The sequence below is a fragment of the Vulpes lagopus genome, chromosome 20 (genome assembly GCF_018345385.1).
Source record: "Vulpes lagopus strain Blue_001 chromosome 20, ASM1834538v1, whole genome shotgun sequence".
NCBI classification, from domain to species: domain Eukaryota; kingdom Metazoa; phylum Chordata; class Mammalia; order Carnivora; family Canidae; genus Vulpes; species Vulpes lagopus.
This window is the reverse complement of record NC_054843.1, coordinates 31,198,709-31,217,153: the sequence shown is the minus strand read 5'-3', so window position 1 is coordinate 31,217,153 and position 18,445 is coordinate 31,198,709. Positions and strand designations below refer to the sequence as shown.

General features: G+C 35.6%; 2 protein-coding genes and 1 non-coding gene across 4 annotated transcripts in view; 2 read left to right on the top strand and 1 right to left on the bottom strand.

Annotated features, from left to right (window-relative positions):
- Positions 1-18,445, top strand: part of ROBO1 (roundabout guidance receptor 1) — a 1,146,492-nt gene that overhangs the window by 821,324 nt on the left and 306,723 nt on the right. The window lies entirely within an intron of this gene.
- Positions 3,476-3,976, bottom strand: LOC121479474 (ras-related C3 botulinum toxin substrate 1-like; the record flags this gene model as incomplete). The annotated part of the gene is made up of 1 exon (XM_041735104.1): positions 3,476-3,976. A coding segment is annotated over one exon (357 nt), but the record flags the coding sequence as incomplete, so codon positions are not given.
- LOC121479601 lies at positions 14,610-14,712 on the top strand. Its single transcript, XR_005984763.1, has one exon. It is a non-coding gene; the product is annotated as a U6 spliceosomal RNA (small nuclear RNA).

Sequence of the window (18,445 nt, the reverse complement as noted above, 5' to 3'; positions counted from 1 at the left end):
CCTTATCTCTGTCAGACACCAGAAAATGGATTAGGAGTCTGTGTTTGATGTAGAAGGACACTGAGAGCATTTTGATCGCATAACTCAGCACTTGTCATAGCTTACCCAAGTGACTTCCTCAGTTTTAAAATGAAAACGTAGGACAGGTTGTAACCTTGTTGAATCTTGCTTAAGGGAATTCTTGGAAAATATGATTATAGCATATTTTCCTTTGGGGCTACCTCAGGAAAGAAAGTAGCAAAGAGCCAAAATTCCACAGGAGAGGAGAAATATTTCTGTGGTCAGAGGATTGAGAACATGTTGACAGTTGCCTTTAACTCCTGTCCTCTCATCTTGTGCCTAAATCACCAAAAACTAAAAACTTGAAGAAACTCAGAATTCTGTGGTCATAGTCTGTAACAGGGGGAGGTAATAAAGTCAATTCCTTAACATAGTTTTCTTAATTCGTTGCTTTTTCTCTTTTGTTTTCTTTTCTTTTGTTTTCTTTTTTCTTCCTTCCATTAATTACCACTAAAGTCTTTTTTTTTTTTTTTTTTTTTTTGAACTGTGTTGGTTATTTCTTTTAGCCTCCATCAAAATTTTAATCATCAACCTTAGGTGAATAATCAATCATGCATTTCTTATGATCTATTCCAAGAGGGGTTGGTGTTGTTTGGATGTGATGGGTTCTCTTAACCCTGTACAATGATTTTTAACCGTTGAGTACATTATGGACACTCATTACAGTTATGAATAGAATTTGTATGTATGTAATTTGTATATATGTATACACATATGTCTTTTGTATTTACATATATATTTGTACATATATAATTTGTATAGAATTAGTTACAACTAATTCTGTCATTAATTTTGTTCTCAACAAATCCAGTAAATGTTCATTTAGCATAGCTCTGTGACCCTGGTGATTAACCTAACCTCTTTATTTATTTTTTATTTTTTTATTTTTATTTTTTTATTTTTTAACCTAACCTCTTTATACTTCAGTTCCCTCTCCTGTAAAAGGAGGGTATTAATTCTACTTACCTTAGAGAGATTTGAGGAGGATTAAATAAATTGATTATATACAAAATGCTTAGAAGTGTGTCTGGTTGATAAAGCACTGTGTATGTATGGTAACTCTTATATCATGTGTTATTTACTATGCTGGGCACATTACTAGCTAGGTGTACTCCTTCCTTTTCTGTGGTTCCAAAGGATGTCTCTCTTCATTGCAAGTAACTGAATGCTGAGCAACTAATGCCATATATGGTTACATTCAGAATGAGTTTTTCGTTCCCAGAGTCAGGCATCCTCTCATACATAAATGTACTTAAAATCCATATAAATATTTGTTAAATGATGTATTGCCTTCATATATCAGTGCATGGTATGTCTTTTATGATAAATATATTTTTGAGGGTTTATAAAGTTATTGTCATTGGCATGGTTAGCATTTAAATATTTCATTGTGGCTTTTCTCAAAATACGTTCCAGTAAAGTATTTCTGTAAGCTGTTAAAAAATAATTTGTAAAATAAGTCTTTAAACAAACTTTTATACATATCTCTTTCCTGTAAGACTTCAGAGGCTTTAAAATATTAATGAATTCTGTGAAGCATGAGGGGATCTAAATTACTACAATTCCCACATTTATATGGAATGCCAAAATATTTTTTCAGAGAATAATTTGTTTTCTCAGAATGCATTTTGGGTAAAAATTAGAATTTGGTGTCCTGTGGGGGTGGCCATACAATTTCAAAAGGGTCTGCATGTCTCCCATTCAGGTTTGTAGTTATTTATCTACATAGTTCCTTTGTTTCAAGAACATAAGAGTAAGAATATAATATACTATTCTATTTTTATTTTTTTCTTCCAGGAATGTTTTCTTCTACATCAGTATGTTGAAGGCTATAACAGGGATCCATTCAATATTACAAACATAGGCAATTTAAATATGGTGCTTTACCAAAACTTTGCAAAGAGGTGCTTAGCATTGTGTGTGGCCTTACCCTTCTCTCTCACTAATATCATATTACTGTTAATAGTTTTGACCTCAGCTTTCTAAACGTTGCTTTCTATAATGGATACAATTTACCTCTTGCGAGCATTTGACACAACTGACCTCCTTTGCGAAATGTTCACTTTCCCAGAATTTCATGGTACCCGACTAGATCCAGATTATATCCTACTGCATGTAACCAAAGTCAAGCAATTTAATAGACAGGTTTAAATTTGATTCTGGGGGAAGACTATACAGTGAAAGGTTGGTGGTTCCAAGAAGCCATCACGAATCCAGCTTCCTTCTGTTTTTCTGCTTTGCCAGCCTTAGTATGGTTTTCCTCCTTGTGGTTATTGTTGTGCCCAAGATTGCGAATCCAAGAAACCACCAAGGAGCCGACACCGATGCAAACACACGAGGGTTTATTTACAAGCTCGAGCTTGGGTCCAAGTATACCCGACACAGCGGAGCAGGGACTTGGACCCCGAGACTAAGAGGCACAGCAGCTTTATAGGGGCCAGTGGCCAGTGGGATTGTAACATACACAGGAAGTTGCACAGTCATGTGGGTCCAAATGCAGGTGGCCAATTGAATTACATTTTACCCTATAGTATCTATTTGAGCTGGCCTATTATTTTGGTCAGACTTGGTGCGTAGTTTGGGTGGGCACAAGGCGGGGTTACATTGTTATGAGCCGATTTCCGATAAGGGTGTGCCCAGCGGCCTGACTAGGGTGGGCAGCGCCTTAGGCAATAAGCAGGTCATGTGGGGGTCATACAGGAGGTGGCGAGTGCAGCACAAAATGGAGTTAATCCTGCTCCGCTTGTCCAGGGGTAGAGGATTTTTGTTAAGTTTCCTGGGTCCCACAGTGATAAGGTAATGGCTCTACCTCTCAATATCACCTTTCTGTGCTGTACTAAAAGGGGGAATGTAAAAAATCAGCAGCTCCCCCCACCCACCCTTTTTGAAAAAAATCAGGAAAACAGTATATTTCTGGAAATCTCACCCAGTAGAATTCTATTACATTTCATTGGCTAGAAAGGTGTCCTGTGGCCACCTTTAGTTTAAAGATGTGTGATGTTCAAAAACAAAATTCAAGGGAGTAACTGGGAAGATCTAATTGATTTTATCAAGTGATTAATGAATCAGGCAGCATCCCAAATGGCAAGCATAAAGATAACTCTAGGGGTTGTAACAACAAATGGAAGGTTTTTATAGGGTGGGGCCAGTAGTTATTAGCTAAAGGAAAGGAAGAATTGTTTCTGGCAAGGTCACCTTCCATTAGGAGGAAGGACAGGGGGTCTTAATCGCACACATTACCTCATCTTCCTTTGAGGAATGGAGAGGGTCCCTGAGACAGATTATCTCATTGGTACTGACCAGATAATTTCAGATTTATTGGCTTAGAATTCCATTCCTGGAGACGTTGACTCACTGCATGGGAGTCTTGATTTGTTGTCCTGGGGGCAAGTGACTCCACTTTGAGCCTATAGTTTTTTTTTTTTTTTTTTTTGGTTCAAAATGGTTTTATGGAAAAACTAATCTGTAACAAAAACTTGGCATTGAGTGCGAAGGCTCCACCATTTTTGAGCAAAGCGTACAAAGGTTCTGAGGGGGATGGGGCAGGGGAACCCAACATTTACAACAGCAGGCATTTTCTCTTCCTCTTCTTGACGGGAGGGGGGCAGAGAACCGCTCGAATAGCTTCATCAAACACTGTCTTGAGGCCTCGCTGCGTGAGAGCAGAGCACTCCAGGTATTTTACAGCACCGATCTCCTTAGCCATGGCCAGACCCTGTGGGTAGGTGACGGGAGTCAGCTTCTTCTCCTTCAGTTTCTCAATCGTGTCTTTGTCATCCCTGAGATCAAGTTTAGTCCCCACCAAGATGATAGGGGTGTTGGGACAGTGGTGTCGCACTTCAGGGTACCACTTTGCTCGAACATTTTCAAATGATGCAGGACTCACAAGAGAAAAGCAAATTAAGAATACATTTTTTGTTTGTTTTTAGCAAGGAGAGATATTTTTAACCAACCCATTTCTTCCCCAAACAAAATTTGGTATTTTGTTGAAAGAACAGAGAATGATATGTAGTAAGCAACTAGTAAGGTCCACCAGATACAGGCTATTGATTTTCTTTTTTATCTGGCTGAGTCTTTCAGCCTTATCACTGAAATGTTCAAGTTAATGGAGTGTTTATTTTTTTTTTTAAATATTTATTTATTTATTATTTATGATAGACATAGAGAGAGAGAGAGAGAGAGAGAGAGGCAGAGACACAGGAGGAGGGAGAAACAGGCTCCAAGTCAGGAGCCTGACACGAGACTCAATCCCGGGACTCCAGGATCGCGCCCTGGGCCAAAGGCAGGCGCTAAAGGACTGAGCCACTCAGGGATCCCCTAATGGAGTGTTCATTCTTCTCTTTTTTACTCTGTGACTTACTCTGAATGGCCACACCTACCTCTGGATTGACCGAAAACTATTGTCCAGATTTACTCCTGTTGTCTTATCTCTAGACTGGACCAATACACCCAGCTCCTTTGGTAGGTCCTGGTAGTATCTCCAGCTCAAATGTCCAATATAAGACTTAAATCATCTTCCTTTCCATCCCTGCCTTTCCACTATTTTTTCCTAGCTCTGGAAAGGATAGTGCCATCAATCCAGCCACCAGACGAGAGACCCGAGATTACTTCTTTTGTGCTTTCTTTCCATCTGTTCGCATCCATTGATCCTTGGGCCTAGCTGATGATGTGTCCTGAATAGCTTTAGAATTTTTCCATTTATCTCCATCCCCCTCACTATTCTTCTAATTGGTGTCACCGTCATTTCTCACCTAGATAACTGGAATACTTTTTTGTGAGTGAAAATCTGATCTGTCCTTCTTGATTGCTCACTCAGAGATTCTCAATGCCCTTAAAGTCTAAACTCTTTATTTTCTTTTTAAAAGATTTTATTTATTTATTTGAGAGAGAGAGAATGAGAGAAAGAGCATGAGTGGGTGGAAAGGGCCAAGGAAGAGGGGGAAGCAGCCTCCCCACTGAGCAGGGAGCCACATGGGCTTGGGGCTTGATCCCAGGATCAAAACCTGAGCTGAAGGCAGTCACCTGAGCAGGAGTCCCAAGTCTAAACTCTTAAATGATTTGCAAGGATCTTTCTTGATTGCTCACTCAGAGATTCTTGAAGGTCCCTGAAGTCTACACTCTTTAAAATGATTTGCTGGGGGGGATCCCTGAGTGGCTCAGCGGTTTAGTGTCTGCCTTCGGCCCAGGCCATGATTCTGGAGTCCTGGGATCGAGTCCCACATCAGGCTTCCTGCATGGAACCTGCTTCTCCCTCTGCCTGTGTCTCTGCCTCTGTGTGTGTGTGTGTCTCTCATGAATAAATAAATAAGTAAAATTAAAAAAAATGATTTGCCAGTATCAGTGTGATCCTGGCTTTATGGTCTAGAACTCTCTCTTCACCTCATCCCTTTGGTCTGGAAAAAAGTGTTTATTGTCTCAGAGCTCAGGAGAGCCATCCTTTACTTTCAGCCTCCTTTTCTGCGTATTGCCCCAGCCACCCCTATCACATTAAGGTCAACCTTATTCACACCTCCCTTCCTATATTCCTTTATCATATTGTATGTCCCTTCCCATATTCCTTTATCATATTGTATGTAACACCTGTATTGTAATTAGATTGTATTTCCCACTTAATTCTAAACACTGTGTGTAACTTGTAGTATCTAGGACAGGTCACCAAGGGTGTATTATTGCTAAATCTCCATCAGTAAACAATTCTGTATAATGATCATAACCAACCAACAATCATGAAAAAAAAATGTTTTCTTTATGTTCAAAGGTGCTAATGTACAGTTTGGCATTTTGTTTCCTCAGTAGAAATGAGAGATTGCACACATACTCTAGTTTTGAGCCTGGTATGTTTTATACCTCACTCTTTTTCCCCTTCCCTCATTAGAAACATTTTTTCCCCTAGAATCAATTCCAGTGACAAGTCAAGTCCATGATTGTACATCTCAGCTAATTTTTCTAAAAAGAGTTTCAAGTACAATATTCATTTATTTAATACCATATTTCTGATTATTAGCTTGGACTATAAAATTTAACATATATAGAATGAAATTAAGTTTTAGAATTTAAACCAAGTATTGAATACTGTGCAGGGATATTGAAAAAGAAATGTGTATGAATATAGTTCAGTAAAAATAAGCATCACTCTCTACCCTACGTTGTTAAGATAATTTTGTGGAACAGACTATCCATTAACATTTATATTTAATTGTATAGTGTTTGTATTACTAATCTAACATATACTGCTTGAACATCAGTTATGATGCATGACCAACAGAGAAACCTTCCAAAAAATTTAGAATTCAGATTTTTGTCTTTATTTTGTTAGATTTAAAAATTAATAAAATAAAAACATTGCTAGAAAGATTTAATATGAATATTTAAAAATATAAATGTTTTTCATGTAAGTATAAAACGAACATGTTAAATATTTCAAAATTTTAGAGCACTCTTTCTGCTTTTTCTTAAATTAAGGCACAAACCCTAGACCCTAAAAGGACACAGTCCTTTACATTGGTAATTCTTTTGACTGACTCATGCTGAAAACTATTTTCTAAGCCATAACAGTGCTACTGGGGGTGGATCGAAGGAATGTTAATTTAAGTGAAATGGTTTCAATTTAATTAATTAATTTATTAACTAATCTTATTGAGATATAGTTGATATATAAAATGTTGTTACTTTTAGGTAAACAACATAATGATTTGATACATGTGTATATTGCAAAATGATTACCACAATAAGTTTAGCTAACATCTCTCACTATATTATAATTATATATATTTTTTCTTGTGATAAGAACTTGTAAGATCTATTCTCTTAGCAACTTTCAAATATGCAATGGAGTGTTGGTAACTATAGTCACCATGCTATACCCTTATATCCCTAGGACTTACATCTCTAATAATTGGAGGTTTGTCGTTTTTGAGCAACTTCATCTAATTTCCCCCACCCCTCTGCCTTCACCCCACCTCCTCCTCTAGTACCCCTTAATCTGTTCCCTGTATCTGTGAGTTTGGTTTGTCTTTCTCTGTCTAATTTATTTCACTTAACATGATGCCCTCAAGATCTCTCCATGCTGTTGCATATGACAAGATTCCCTTCCTTTTTGTGGCTGAATAATATTCCATAGTGTGTGTGGAGAAATACAGACACAGACACCATATTTATTTTATTTGTTCGCTCATAGGTTGTTTCCATGTCTTGGCCTTTGTAAATAATGCTGAAGTGAACATAGAAGTGTAGATATCTCTTCGAGATAGCAATTTCATTTCCTTCATAAATTCCTGGAATTTGAATTGCTGGATCTTATGTAAGTTCTATTTTTAATTTTTTGAGGAACCTCCATACCATTTTCCATAGTGGCTACACTGAAATGGCTCCAATTTTAGAAGGATTTTTACTCAAGTGGAAAATATATACACACAGTGAAACTCATACACACATACACACAAATTGAGGAAATATTTTTATATGCTATTATGGATTCAGTTAAAGCTCCTTTTTAATGTTTTAAAAGAATGTCAGACTCAAGTCTTCTTTAGATTCTTAAAAATATGGTTGAAGCATATGATTTATTCATGAAATTTTGGCTAGGAAAGATATGAACAAAGAAATCGTCCTCCTCTATTCTTGCCCTGAAATGCTACAGTTACTGTGATAATTAGCTCAATGTTATTGTGGGTTATTTTTTCTTATAAATAATTTATACTTCAGTTTGCCTTCATCCTTTAAAATGGCAGTGCATGAAATTGATTTGGTATGACTGTACCTTTGATTAATATTTAATTTGAAATTATTTTATAGATTGAAGTTTAGATGTAACTATGTCACATTTTAAGATGCTAAGTATACATTGGAAAACTTGAGTGTGAATGTCTTTATAATCACTCCATTTTATTATTCAAAGCACCATTTTCTCAGTTTATAAAGTAATATATTTTATAATGTGTAAATAAAATGTCTGTTTTTTGACCTAGTAACACCTGCTCCTTCAGCTTCCTTTTAATACAAAGTATATAACATGTAACTGTTGTAAATGACAGTATTTAGCAATTTAAAAATACAGCTCACTGAATCCACAGAAAACAGATCAAGTCTGTATTTCACAGGACTATTTCTTTCATTCACATATCTGACGACCTCAGGCAATCAGTTCATAGTGAAAGCTGTTGAGTTCCTGATGCTCATCCAGGTGCAGAGGCCAAGGACCTAGAGGGACCATATTCTTAGGCAACTTGAGTTGATGAGAGGAAGAGATGAAAGAGGATTGATTTCTTCTGGAACAAGGGGTGCTTTCTTACCCCCCCCTTCCCAATCTCACCATCTTTTCTCCCCTTAATAAACTTGATTTGGTACAAAGGAGGGGGCTACTTTAGAGAAGCGCTACACACATCTCCCAGAGTTTGTTCTCCCTTCAGCTCAAGAACCTGGAATCTGTCCATTGATAACCTACAATGCTTTGTGCAATTATCTGGGAAAAAGGAGATCTTAATCCAGTTCTTTTCCCCTTTAGCAGTAAATAACTTGCAAAAAAAAAAAAAAAAAGAAAGAAAAAACAAGGTTGGGATCATGTGACTAGTGATATATATCTTTACCATTGATTTTTCTTCCTGCTGTGTGTGCTGCATGAGGACAAGGAGCTTGTCACTATCACTGCTGATCTAGAACAATGCCTGACAAGTATCTGAAATGTTTGGTGAATGAACGTTTTGTAAGTTTAATGCTAGGAATTGATTTTCTGGGACTTGCCTAAGGGCCTGATAGTACCTTCTAACCTCTATGACTTAATTTTCTTATCTACAAACAGGCACTGCTATTTGGTATCTTATGTAATAATTGCATAATTGGTTAACTATTGGAAAGTAATTTAGACTGGTTAGAGATGGGCATTGTACAGATGAGAGGGGGTTATCTTTATTAACTAATCAATGATGTCTTCAGAACTTCTGATATTTCTTATGCTTTTCCAAAATTGTACTGTCTTAGTATCTGAAAGAAAGATAGGAGAGGAAGAGGCAGGAGAGGGAGAGGGTTTTAAATTTAATTTGCTCTAATGACCACTTCTATGAGACTTTCTTTAAAATTACACTTTTTTATAAGACTGTGTATTTTTATTTAATTGATATTTTTAGTTTTTTAGCCTGAGGATGTGGATTTGCGTGCCCAGGGCAAATTAGTGAGTGAGTGTAGGCCATGATCATATTTTGCAGGGATGATAAGCCTGCTTTCAGAAGGGGTGTTCCTGAGGAGCCTGGCTTGGTCAGTTGGAGTTGCTTAGTGCGACTCTTGTTCTTGGGGTTGTGAGCTCAATCCCCCTATGGGGTGTAGAGATTACTTAAAAATAAAATCTTGAAAAAAATAAAAGGAAGGTGCATTCCTCCATGTTTCCCAGACAGTTCTACTTGGTGATGTGCAGGTGGAAGAAATGTTTCTGTCAGAGATATTTTGGTCTTTATTCCTGAAGGACAGCTTTAACCTTAGTTTTGGATTATATTCTCACAGCATTTATTTGTTGACTAGCCTTTTATGCGTTAGTTCTATGAAAACCTAGCTTGTCCTTTATATATTTAATTCATTATATGGGCAGAACTGTTTTTTTTTTTTTTCTTACATGTACTGTGTCTTCCCTTTATGTAATAGTTGTTTGGAAAATTTAACTGTGCCAGATTTCATTCCTTGTTTACCAGTGTTCGAGTGAACTGTTACGAATTTGGCATGTGAAACATGCCCATTTGTATTATACTACTGATAACCTTTTTCTTTTTATACTTATATCCCAAAAATTCTGACTTTTTAAAAAGTGGACTTATTTTGAAGACAGAATCATATTATTTTAGAGACATTCCATTTGGGACATTTATTATACTACAGAGAATCTCTCATTTCACAATGACCCATATTTCACTTAATGTTTACACAAAACTGTTCATTTATCTGACATAAGGGGCTAATCAAACTGCTTAAGTACAGTCCTGGCTGTTTGGAAGCTTTTTAAGCACCAAAGAGAGAGTACTTAGCAATGGAAATTGTGTTTATGTATATGGAATATTGCCACTGAAATTCTGAACAGACCCAGAGGAAGAAGAATATTGAATTTTAATATTCAAGCTAACATAACTTATTTCTATTTCGCATTTAACTTAGTGAGATAAATTGGCTCTTAGTAAAACTGTAATTCTATAATTGTATTATAGAATATAATCTAAGTTTAGTTTTGTTTTGTTCTAATTTGAAGAAGTTGAGGTAGAAGGCCATATTAATTATAGTAATAACCAGTACTTCTGAATGTGGGCTATGTGCCAAACTCTGTTTTACACATATTAATTTACTTAATCCTCACAAAAACTCAATGAAGTAGGTATGTTATTACCCTTACTTTTTAGATGAAATCAAGGCCCAGGTGGTTTAAATATCTTTGCCCATGCTCATAATCCTGATGCTGTTTTGCTTCTCACACTTAATGAGTCTTCTTAATCATGAGAGATTCTTAATCATGAATGTGAAACTTAAGACAAATTCATTTTATATGTGAGACCATTACCTTCTTACATAATGATGCCAAAGCTTGATATACATTTACTTCCTTTGTTAAGCTAACTGTTCATGTGGCAGTCAGTAGGTTCTAAAATATAGAATTTTCAGTTTATATATTTCTGTTTTCTTAATCTGTAGTTATAGATAAGAACCAGTAAAATGTTAAGTTTTACATGCAAATCCTTTTAATACATGAAAATCTTACTTTTTACTCAGCCATGGTCAACTGGTTCACTATCAACACATTTTGCATTTAGGATTAAGCTGTGGCATTGATGTCTATGCATTATTGAGAAACCAAACTGTTATAAAATTAGTGTACTTAAAAATACGCTCCCCAAATAAAACTTGAAATGGGCTAAAAGGAGGAGATAGATTGATACTTGGTTAGTGTTCTTTCTTTTTGTCTTTATTGTTTTTTAATAAGGCTTAAGAAATTTTACCTATACTTTCCTCAATTTCTTGTGATATATAAAGATAAAATGACTTCCTCAGTCAGAGAAAAGCAAATGCCATATGATTTTACTCATGTGGAATTTAAGAAACAAAACATGAAAAAAAAAGATGGAAAAAAAAAGAGAGAGAGAGACAGAGAGAGGATGGCAAACCAGAAGACCGACTCTCAACTATAGAGAACAAATTGAAGTTTGCTGGAGGGGGATGGGTTAGATGGGTGATGGGGATCAAGGAGGGCAGTTGTGATGAGTCCTGGGTGTTGTAGGTAAGTGATGAATCACTAAATTCTATTCCTGAAACTAATATTGCACTGTATGTTAACTAACTGGAATTTAAATAAAAACTTGGGGAAAAAAAAGCAACTTCAAGTAAAGAAAGCATTCCCAGTATGACCCCTTAAAAGAACATGTCTGGTGTGTTCAGGAGAGATCAATACATGGGATCTTCTGACAAGGCAGAGGTAATCTTTTAAAGCTGAGATATTGACAGGGCAATCCACTAAGTAAATAGCTGGGAAGCAGTAAAGCTTCAGTTGGCTTACATTGTGAACACATACCGCTGCCCTTTCTCTCCTGTTGATGAGATTGTTCTTGTGATGTTTTCAGCTTTGTGTTAGGCTCATTTACTTTGATTCTACTTAATGTATGCTTAATCTTATTGTTTTACGTTATCAAAGTCAACATGTAAGCCTTCAGCATAAAAAATTGGAGTTATCATCTCTGGCTAAGTTCAGTAACGTGAAAGTCTCAGTATTTCCATCTGATCTTGACTATCCCACCTAGAAAATGTGTGAATTCCCCTGCTTGGAGGATCCACAGAAGCTTCACTTCTGAGGACTCCCTTGAGGCTGCTTGAAGCTCAGGTGACCACGATCTCCTGAGTGTCAGATATAATAGCCACTGGGAAAACCAAACACAAATTGATAGCATTGAAAGACATAAATTTTGTGTCAGAGGGCAGTAGTCATAGTTTACTTTGATGTGATAGTTTCGGAGAGAACATGTCAGTGTATCATTGACCTTTTCAGTAAAATAAGTAAAGTATGTCTTAAGTATATGAAGGATCATGTCAATGTGGTAATGTTCCTCTGCTCCTGAAAGAACCATAATGATCAGTAAATTGGTTGCAGAAGCATGTGGTGGAGAATTAGATATACATACCCAAATTAGGACAGTTGCCAGGTACTTTCTATTTTCATATCTGAATGTTTTATGGTGGTCAGCTCAGGATGCATGAAAATTCTTTTCTGCATGAGGTTCTGTAAAGGTATGAAGGAGGGGATCCCCGGGTGGCTCAGCGGTTTAGCGCCTGCCTTCGGCTCAGGGCGTGTTCCTGGAGACCCGGGATCAAGTCCTGCATCGGGCTCCCTGCATGGAGCCTGCTTCTCCCTTTGCCGGTGTCTCTGCCTCTCTCTCTGTCTCTCATGAACAAAAAAAAAAAAAAAAAAAGGTATGAAGGATGTACAAGGTGTATTGTGCCCAACTTCACTGGTATACTCTCTAAGAAGACAAATAACAATCAACAGTCTGAACTCGTAAAGTTCAAGAAAGAAAGCTGGGATCTCATGGAGCCGATGTTTTATTTCTTTTGGCTCCCTACCACAGAGTACCTGGTGATTTTTTTTTTTTAATATACCCTAAAGAGTAAGCAGGCACTGAATTAAGAAAGATTGCTGCAAATTTACATGAAACAAAACCCGAAAATTGTCAAATAAGGAGTAATGGTTTATCTTTAATTGTTAAAAGCATCAAATTTATAGCTAATTTTAGTTCTCTAAATTGAACCATATTTAATAACCAATAAGTTACCATATTCTCCATGCTAGAACTTTTTCTGGTTAATAACTTTTCCAAGCTGTTCTTCCAACATTGGTTTTTACACATTTCTCTCATCACTTTTATTTATTTTTTCTCTCATCACTTTTAATACTCTGGTTTCTTTTATGGACCTAGGCATTCCAAAATATTTACATATTTCTCTTTGCAAGATGGGATTTTCACTAATTTCTTTTCCATTTATAGATGTATATGTCATTAACATAATTAACTTTATATCACAGGAGAGGGAATAAATTAAAATTATTTTATAATTTTTTTCTATAAATGGTTTACCATATATGTGTATATATATGTTACCAAAATGGTTTACACAACTTTTCATAGTTGTGTAAAAATCTGCTACCAATAGACTTTGGTGCTCACAACATGATGCTTTATATTTAACTTATTATCAAGTATTACTCAACATTAATTGATGTGTGCTGAAAGCCTATGGGCAGAAGAGAACTGTGCTGTGTATCTAAAAAAATATAACAATCACGGAGTTATTCTGGGCTCTGTCTTGTATAATAGCCTCTGCTATTTAGCAACATTAGTGAGAGGTCACATAGGAAAGGATAAAAAGAAGCAAGATATATTTTGAATGGAAACAGAGCTGGGGGGAAAAAACCTAGTTATTTCCTTTTTGCTTGCTTTCTTATTTGGATTCTTTGAATTAGAATTGTTAATAGGCCAGATCAATCTGTCTAAGAGGAATCCTTCAAAGCTGAGTGAATGATATGTCCCCAGAGAAATTATCTTACTGGGACATGATCTGAGTTTATGCCAAAGGCCTGTTTAAAGGTTCAAGATGACTAAGGATTTATTCAAATTGGAGTTTTAACAGTCTTTCCTTTAATATGTTTGCTTTTTTCTTTATTACAGCTGAAGAATGATGGTGAAATTCAGATTTTATAAAGTTAATCATATTTGTAGGTATAAAAATTTGGCCACCCTCAACAAATTACATTTATATTTAATATGACATCAAAGGCAAAATAAACAGCCTCAATTTGTATAACTTAGCTTAATCTTTTCTTAATTTAGACATACTTTTTTTTTCCAAGAGGTAATATCCTTTTTGATACAGAATATTTTAGATTTACATTTATTCATTCATTCATTCATTCATTCATTCATTCACTCATGAGAGACACACAGAGAGAGAGAGGCAGAGACATAGGCAGACAGAGAAGCAGGCTACATGCAGGGAGCCCGATGCAGGACTCCAGGATCCAGGGACGCCAGGATCACGCACTAGGCCCAAGGCAGGCACCCAACCGCTGAGCCACCCAAGCATCCCTTGGATTTACTTTTAAAAGAGAAATTCTGACTATTGATATTATTATGATTGATTAGGATATGAATATTCAATGGTGCAGCCTCAGAACTCAAGGTGAACATTGTCAGTTTTAGATTTTTTTAACTGGTTTGCTAATGCTTAAGTCTTTCTACTTGAGGTACACTTATATAATAAAGTTCACAGTGGAGGCTTTCGTGTTCTGACTAATTCAGAGAAGATGGATATAAATAAACTTTTATTTGTACATCTGTCTTTTCTTTTTCTTTTTTTCAAAAAGAGAGTACCTGAAGCCAACTAGTATTGTCTGTTTGGACTCTGAGTAAGCAGGACTGTAACTCCTGGAAGCTACACTATTGAACTAGTATTAGAAACTGTAGCCCTAGTTGTTAATAATACCATACCCCTTCACAATCTCAACTCTTATAAGACAGATACATAAGGAAGTTAGTGCTCATTTTGGCAGCCCATATTTAAAATGGAACCATACAGAGAAGATTAGCATGGCCCCTGCCTAAGGATGGTACACAGATTTGTGAAACATTGCATATTTTTACTCTTCTCTGATATCATCTATGGGTGGAGAAAAAGACTTTGTAAGTGAAATGATCCATCCGGTTTAATGCCCATTCCCAATTCCTCTGTCAAAAAAGAAAAAAAGAGAGAGGGAGATTATAGATAAACAGTATTACTTATAAATACAATTCTAAACTCTTTCATTTACAAGAGATCACCTTGGGAAAAGAATGATCTGAATGTATTCCCACTTGATGTTTGATAAATCAAGGTTTTTCCATACAAATATTTAAAAGCATATTTTGGATATAATCTATAATTTTACTTTAGGAATTGAGCCTCTCACTCAATAAGGGTTATAATGTGGAAAAAAAAATAAGATTTATTTATTTATTTATTTGAGAGAGAGAGAGAAAGAGAACACATAGGCAGGGAGCCAGATGTGGGGCTCAGTCTTAGGACCCTGGGATCATGACCTGAGTCGAAGGCAGATGCTTAACTGACTGAGCCACCCAGGTGCCCTTGTAGAAAAATATTTTTAAGTCTGTCACAAATAAAATAAAGATGTGGGAGGGAAAAATTATCAGTCAGGATGTAAAAATACTGGGAATGAGTTATACCAGACAAGAACCAATAGTCATATGACCTATATTTTTCATTGTGATTTTGCTTGAAATTGAGCATGAGGATTATAAATTTAATTTTAAACAGAAATTGAATATAAACATCTTTGAACCTTTGATAGAAGTGGGTTAAAATCAAATCAGAAACACGTAACTCTATTTTTTTCTTTTTATCTTTCCCAAATTTTAAATAATTTTAGAATTGTAAAAATCCTTTAGAAAATTCTAGGTGTTTCTTATTATTTGGCACCTTTAGAATTTTGAGTAAATCTGAATGTAGGCCACTGTCAGTTCTATATCTTTGAGCATTATGTTTCCAGGGGCCCAAAGTGTAAAGGCTAATTTTGACCTTGTTAGAAGAAGTGAATATATTTTTTTTTATTGTAATGTGTGCAATGGTGGGGCCTCTTTTTTTATACCCCCTTTGTCCTTCCAGTTTGTCAGTGTTTTGTTTGTCTTATTTCAACTAAACACCCAGTAAAAAATAATGAAAAAAGGTAATAGGCTTATTTGTAAGTGTTCTGTGCTGATTCTTTAAGAGAAAATATTTTCAGGTAGAACAGATGGTTAATTTGGCATTTTTCATAACAGTTGCCATTTTTAAATACTACATATCTTTAAAATGAATTTTCTCCATTTTTACCTAAGATTTTAGTTAAGTTTAAATAGGTAAAATTAAATGAATATTGTAAGCCATTGCACTATTTTCAAGGTTAATGTTAAAAAACCAAGCAAGTTACATTTAATAAAAATATGGATGCATATTATTAATTCTTCTGGCCATTCATTGAGAATTGTAGTAGTGTCACAAATAGTTATAGAGGATGAGGGCTATAGGAGTCTGAAAAGTATGTCAAATGGATGGGATAAATATGTATATTAAATATATTCAGCTTTTCTATCTGGCTCTTAAGCCTCTTCTTTTTGAAGATTTTATTTATTTATTAGAGAAAATGAGCAGGGGGAGGGGCAGAGGAGAGGGCAAAGTGGACTCCCCTCTGAGCAAGGAGCCCTTTGTGGATCTCCATCCCAGGACCCCAAGAGCATGACTTAAAACCTAAGGCAGACACTTAACTGACAGGCTCCTCAGTGAGCAGGACCTGGGGATTATGACCTGAGCCCAAGGCAGAAGCTTAACTGACTGAGCCACCCAGGTACCCCAAGCCCCTTCTAAAATTAAACTATTCAACAAGGCTTACTGCATGCACTGAGTGAAGTATTATTTGAAAAAAATAATGTAACTGTTACCTTTAAATTCGCATGCGTTTTCATGTATTGTGAATGTTGATGTTAAAAAATATTTGATAGGGATCCCTGGGTGGCGCAGCGGTTTGGCGCCTGCCTTTGGCCCGGGGCGCGATCCTGGAGACCCGGGATCGAATCCCACATCAGGCTCCCGGTGCATGGAGCCTGCTTCTCCCTCTGCCTATGTCTCTGCTTCTCTCTCTCTCACTGTGTGCCTATCGTAAAATAAATAAAATTAAAAAAAAATTAAAAAAAAAAAATATTTGATAAATTTCTACATTTAGCATATCTTTGTGAATTTTTGATGCAAGAAGTTTTATCCTTTGTGATTTTTGAAGAGATTTTTAAAATATAGCATGAAACTGTTGTTGGAAACTGTCAGAGTGTATGTTTCTGGCTTATTATATAGTCAGTTTGCACAAAATGAAATTTAAAAGTGAATGAAGAAGGGATCATACATTTAAAAATCCCAGCCATACAGGAGATTCCATTTTCTTACTGCCATTTGTTTCCTTTTTTTTTTTTTTTTCATTTGTTTCCTTTGAATTGGTTGGTAGTCACTTGTCCTTATATAAGATGAAAATCACACCCTTGTCCTCATACTTTGATTACTGAATCTTAGTGCTCAATGAATGAATTGTTCTCACCATCAAACTCCAAGCCTGGGGCAGTTAAGTTTTCTTGGTCTAGCCTAAGGAAATATGACCCTCTCTAGGAACACTTCCCATCTGTACACATAAAAGGGCTCTGTCTTTAACCATTACAATAGCTTTCTGCTTTCCTTTAAGAAAAGTTTTGTAAATCAAGAAAGCTTTTGTGATGTGTTCCTTTAATCTCTATTTGCTTCTCCCTATTCTTTTTATTTCAAAGTTTAATTAGGAATTCTAGCATTTCACAAATTGAAAGAAATAAAATATTTGACTAATATGAATCAGAACTCAACAATGTAAGCCTAAATACACCTGCAAATATCAATCTATTATTTCCTCCATCAGGACTGAAATTTTTGACTATTTATGGTGGAGAGATTATATTTGAGTTTATTTTATCTTTCTAGTTAGTCTAAAATGAAGCAATGCGATTTTATTTTATTTTTGCGATTTTAAATATACTGTGCAGCCTGTTTTAATAATTTTTTGCATTATTTTAGGTTATTAGTTAATATTTAGGATCTAATCATACTGAATTGAGGTCTCAAATATTGATCACTATATCAAACAGTTGCTAGTGGACCTGTTTGGTTCATTGCTCAGCTGGTACCAGCATTAAATGTAAATATAGTAGGGCTACAACTTTGTGTTTGATTCTATGTAGTTCAAGTTACCCCTGAACACACTAAAACAGAACTCAGTTATCTGATCATCACATTTCATATACTATTGGTTACATATTAAGCTGACCAGATAGTGTGTTTGATAATGGATCATGTTTTTTACTTCAGTTATTCCATAGTAGAAATCCTATGTATCCATCCCCATTTGTTGGCTAAAGACTTAGTACAGTAACTGATATAATTCTAAATATACATTTTATTTTTCAAATAAAGGTAACTTTTTTAAGCTATCATATTTTAAAAACCGGATTCTTTTCAGATCCTATTTTCTGTTAAGTATATTCAGTAATCTAGCATTTTGGTGAGAAAAGGAGGAAATTTCTAGCAAAATTGCTTATAGCAAATTATGTATGTGATCATTTTAAAGGTTAATGAATATGCTGGGTTTTTTTAGTGGCAACCTATGTTTTAATGTATTGTGACATGTAGCCTGAACTTCCCGTGTCTTTAAAAACTTGTACACACAACTCACTATTTTCCATTTATGCTTGGATGCTTTTACTAGTTAGCTAAATTTGATGATATTATCACAAATTATTTGTGCTCGTAGAGGTTTTGAGAACAAGGAAGG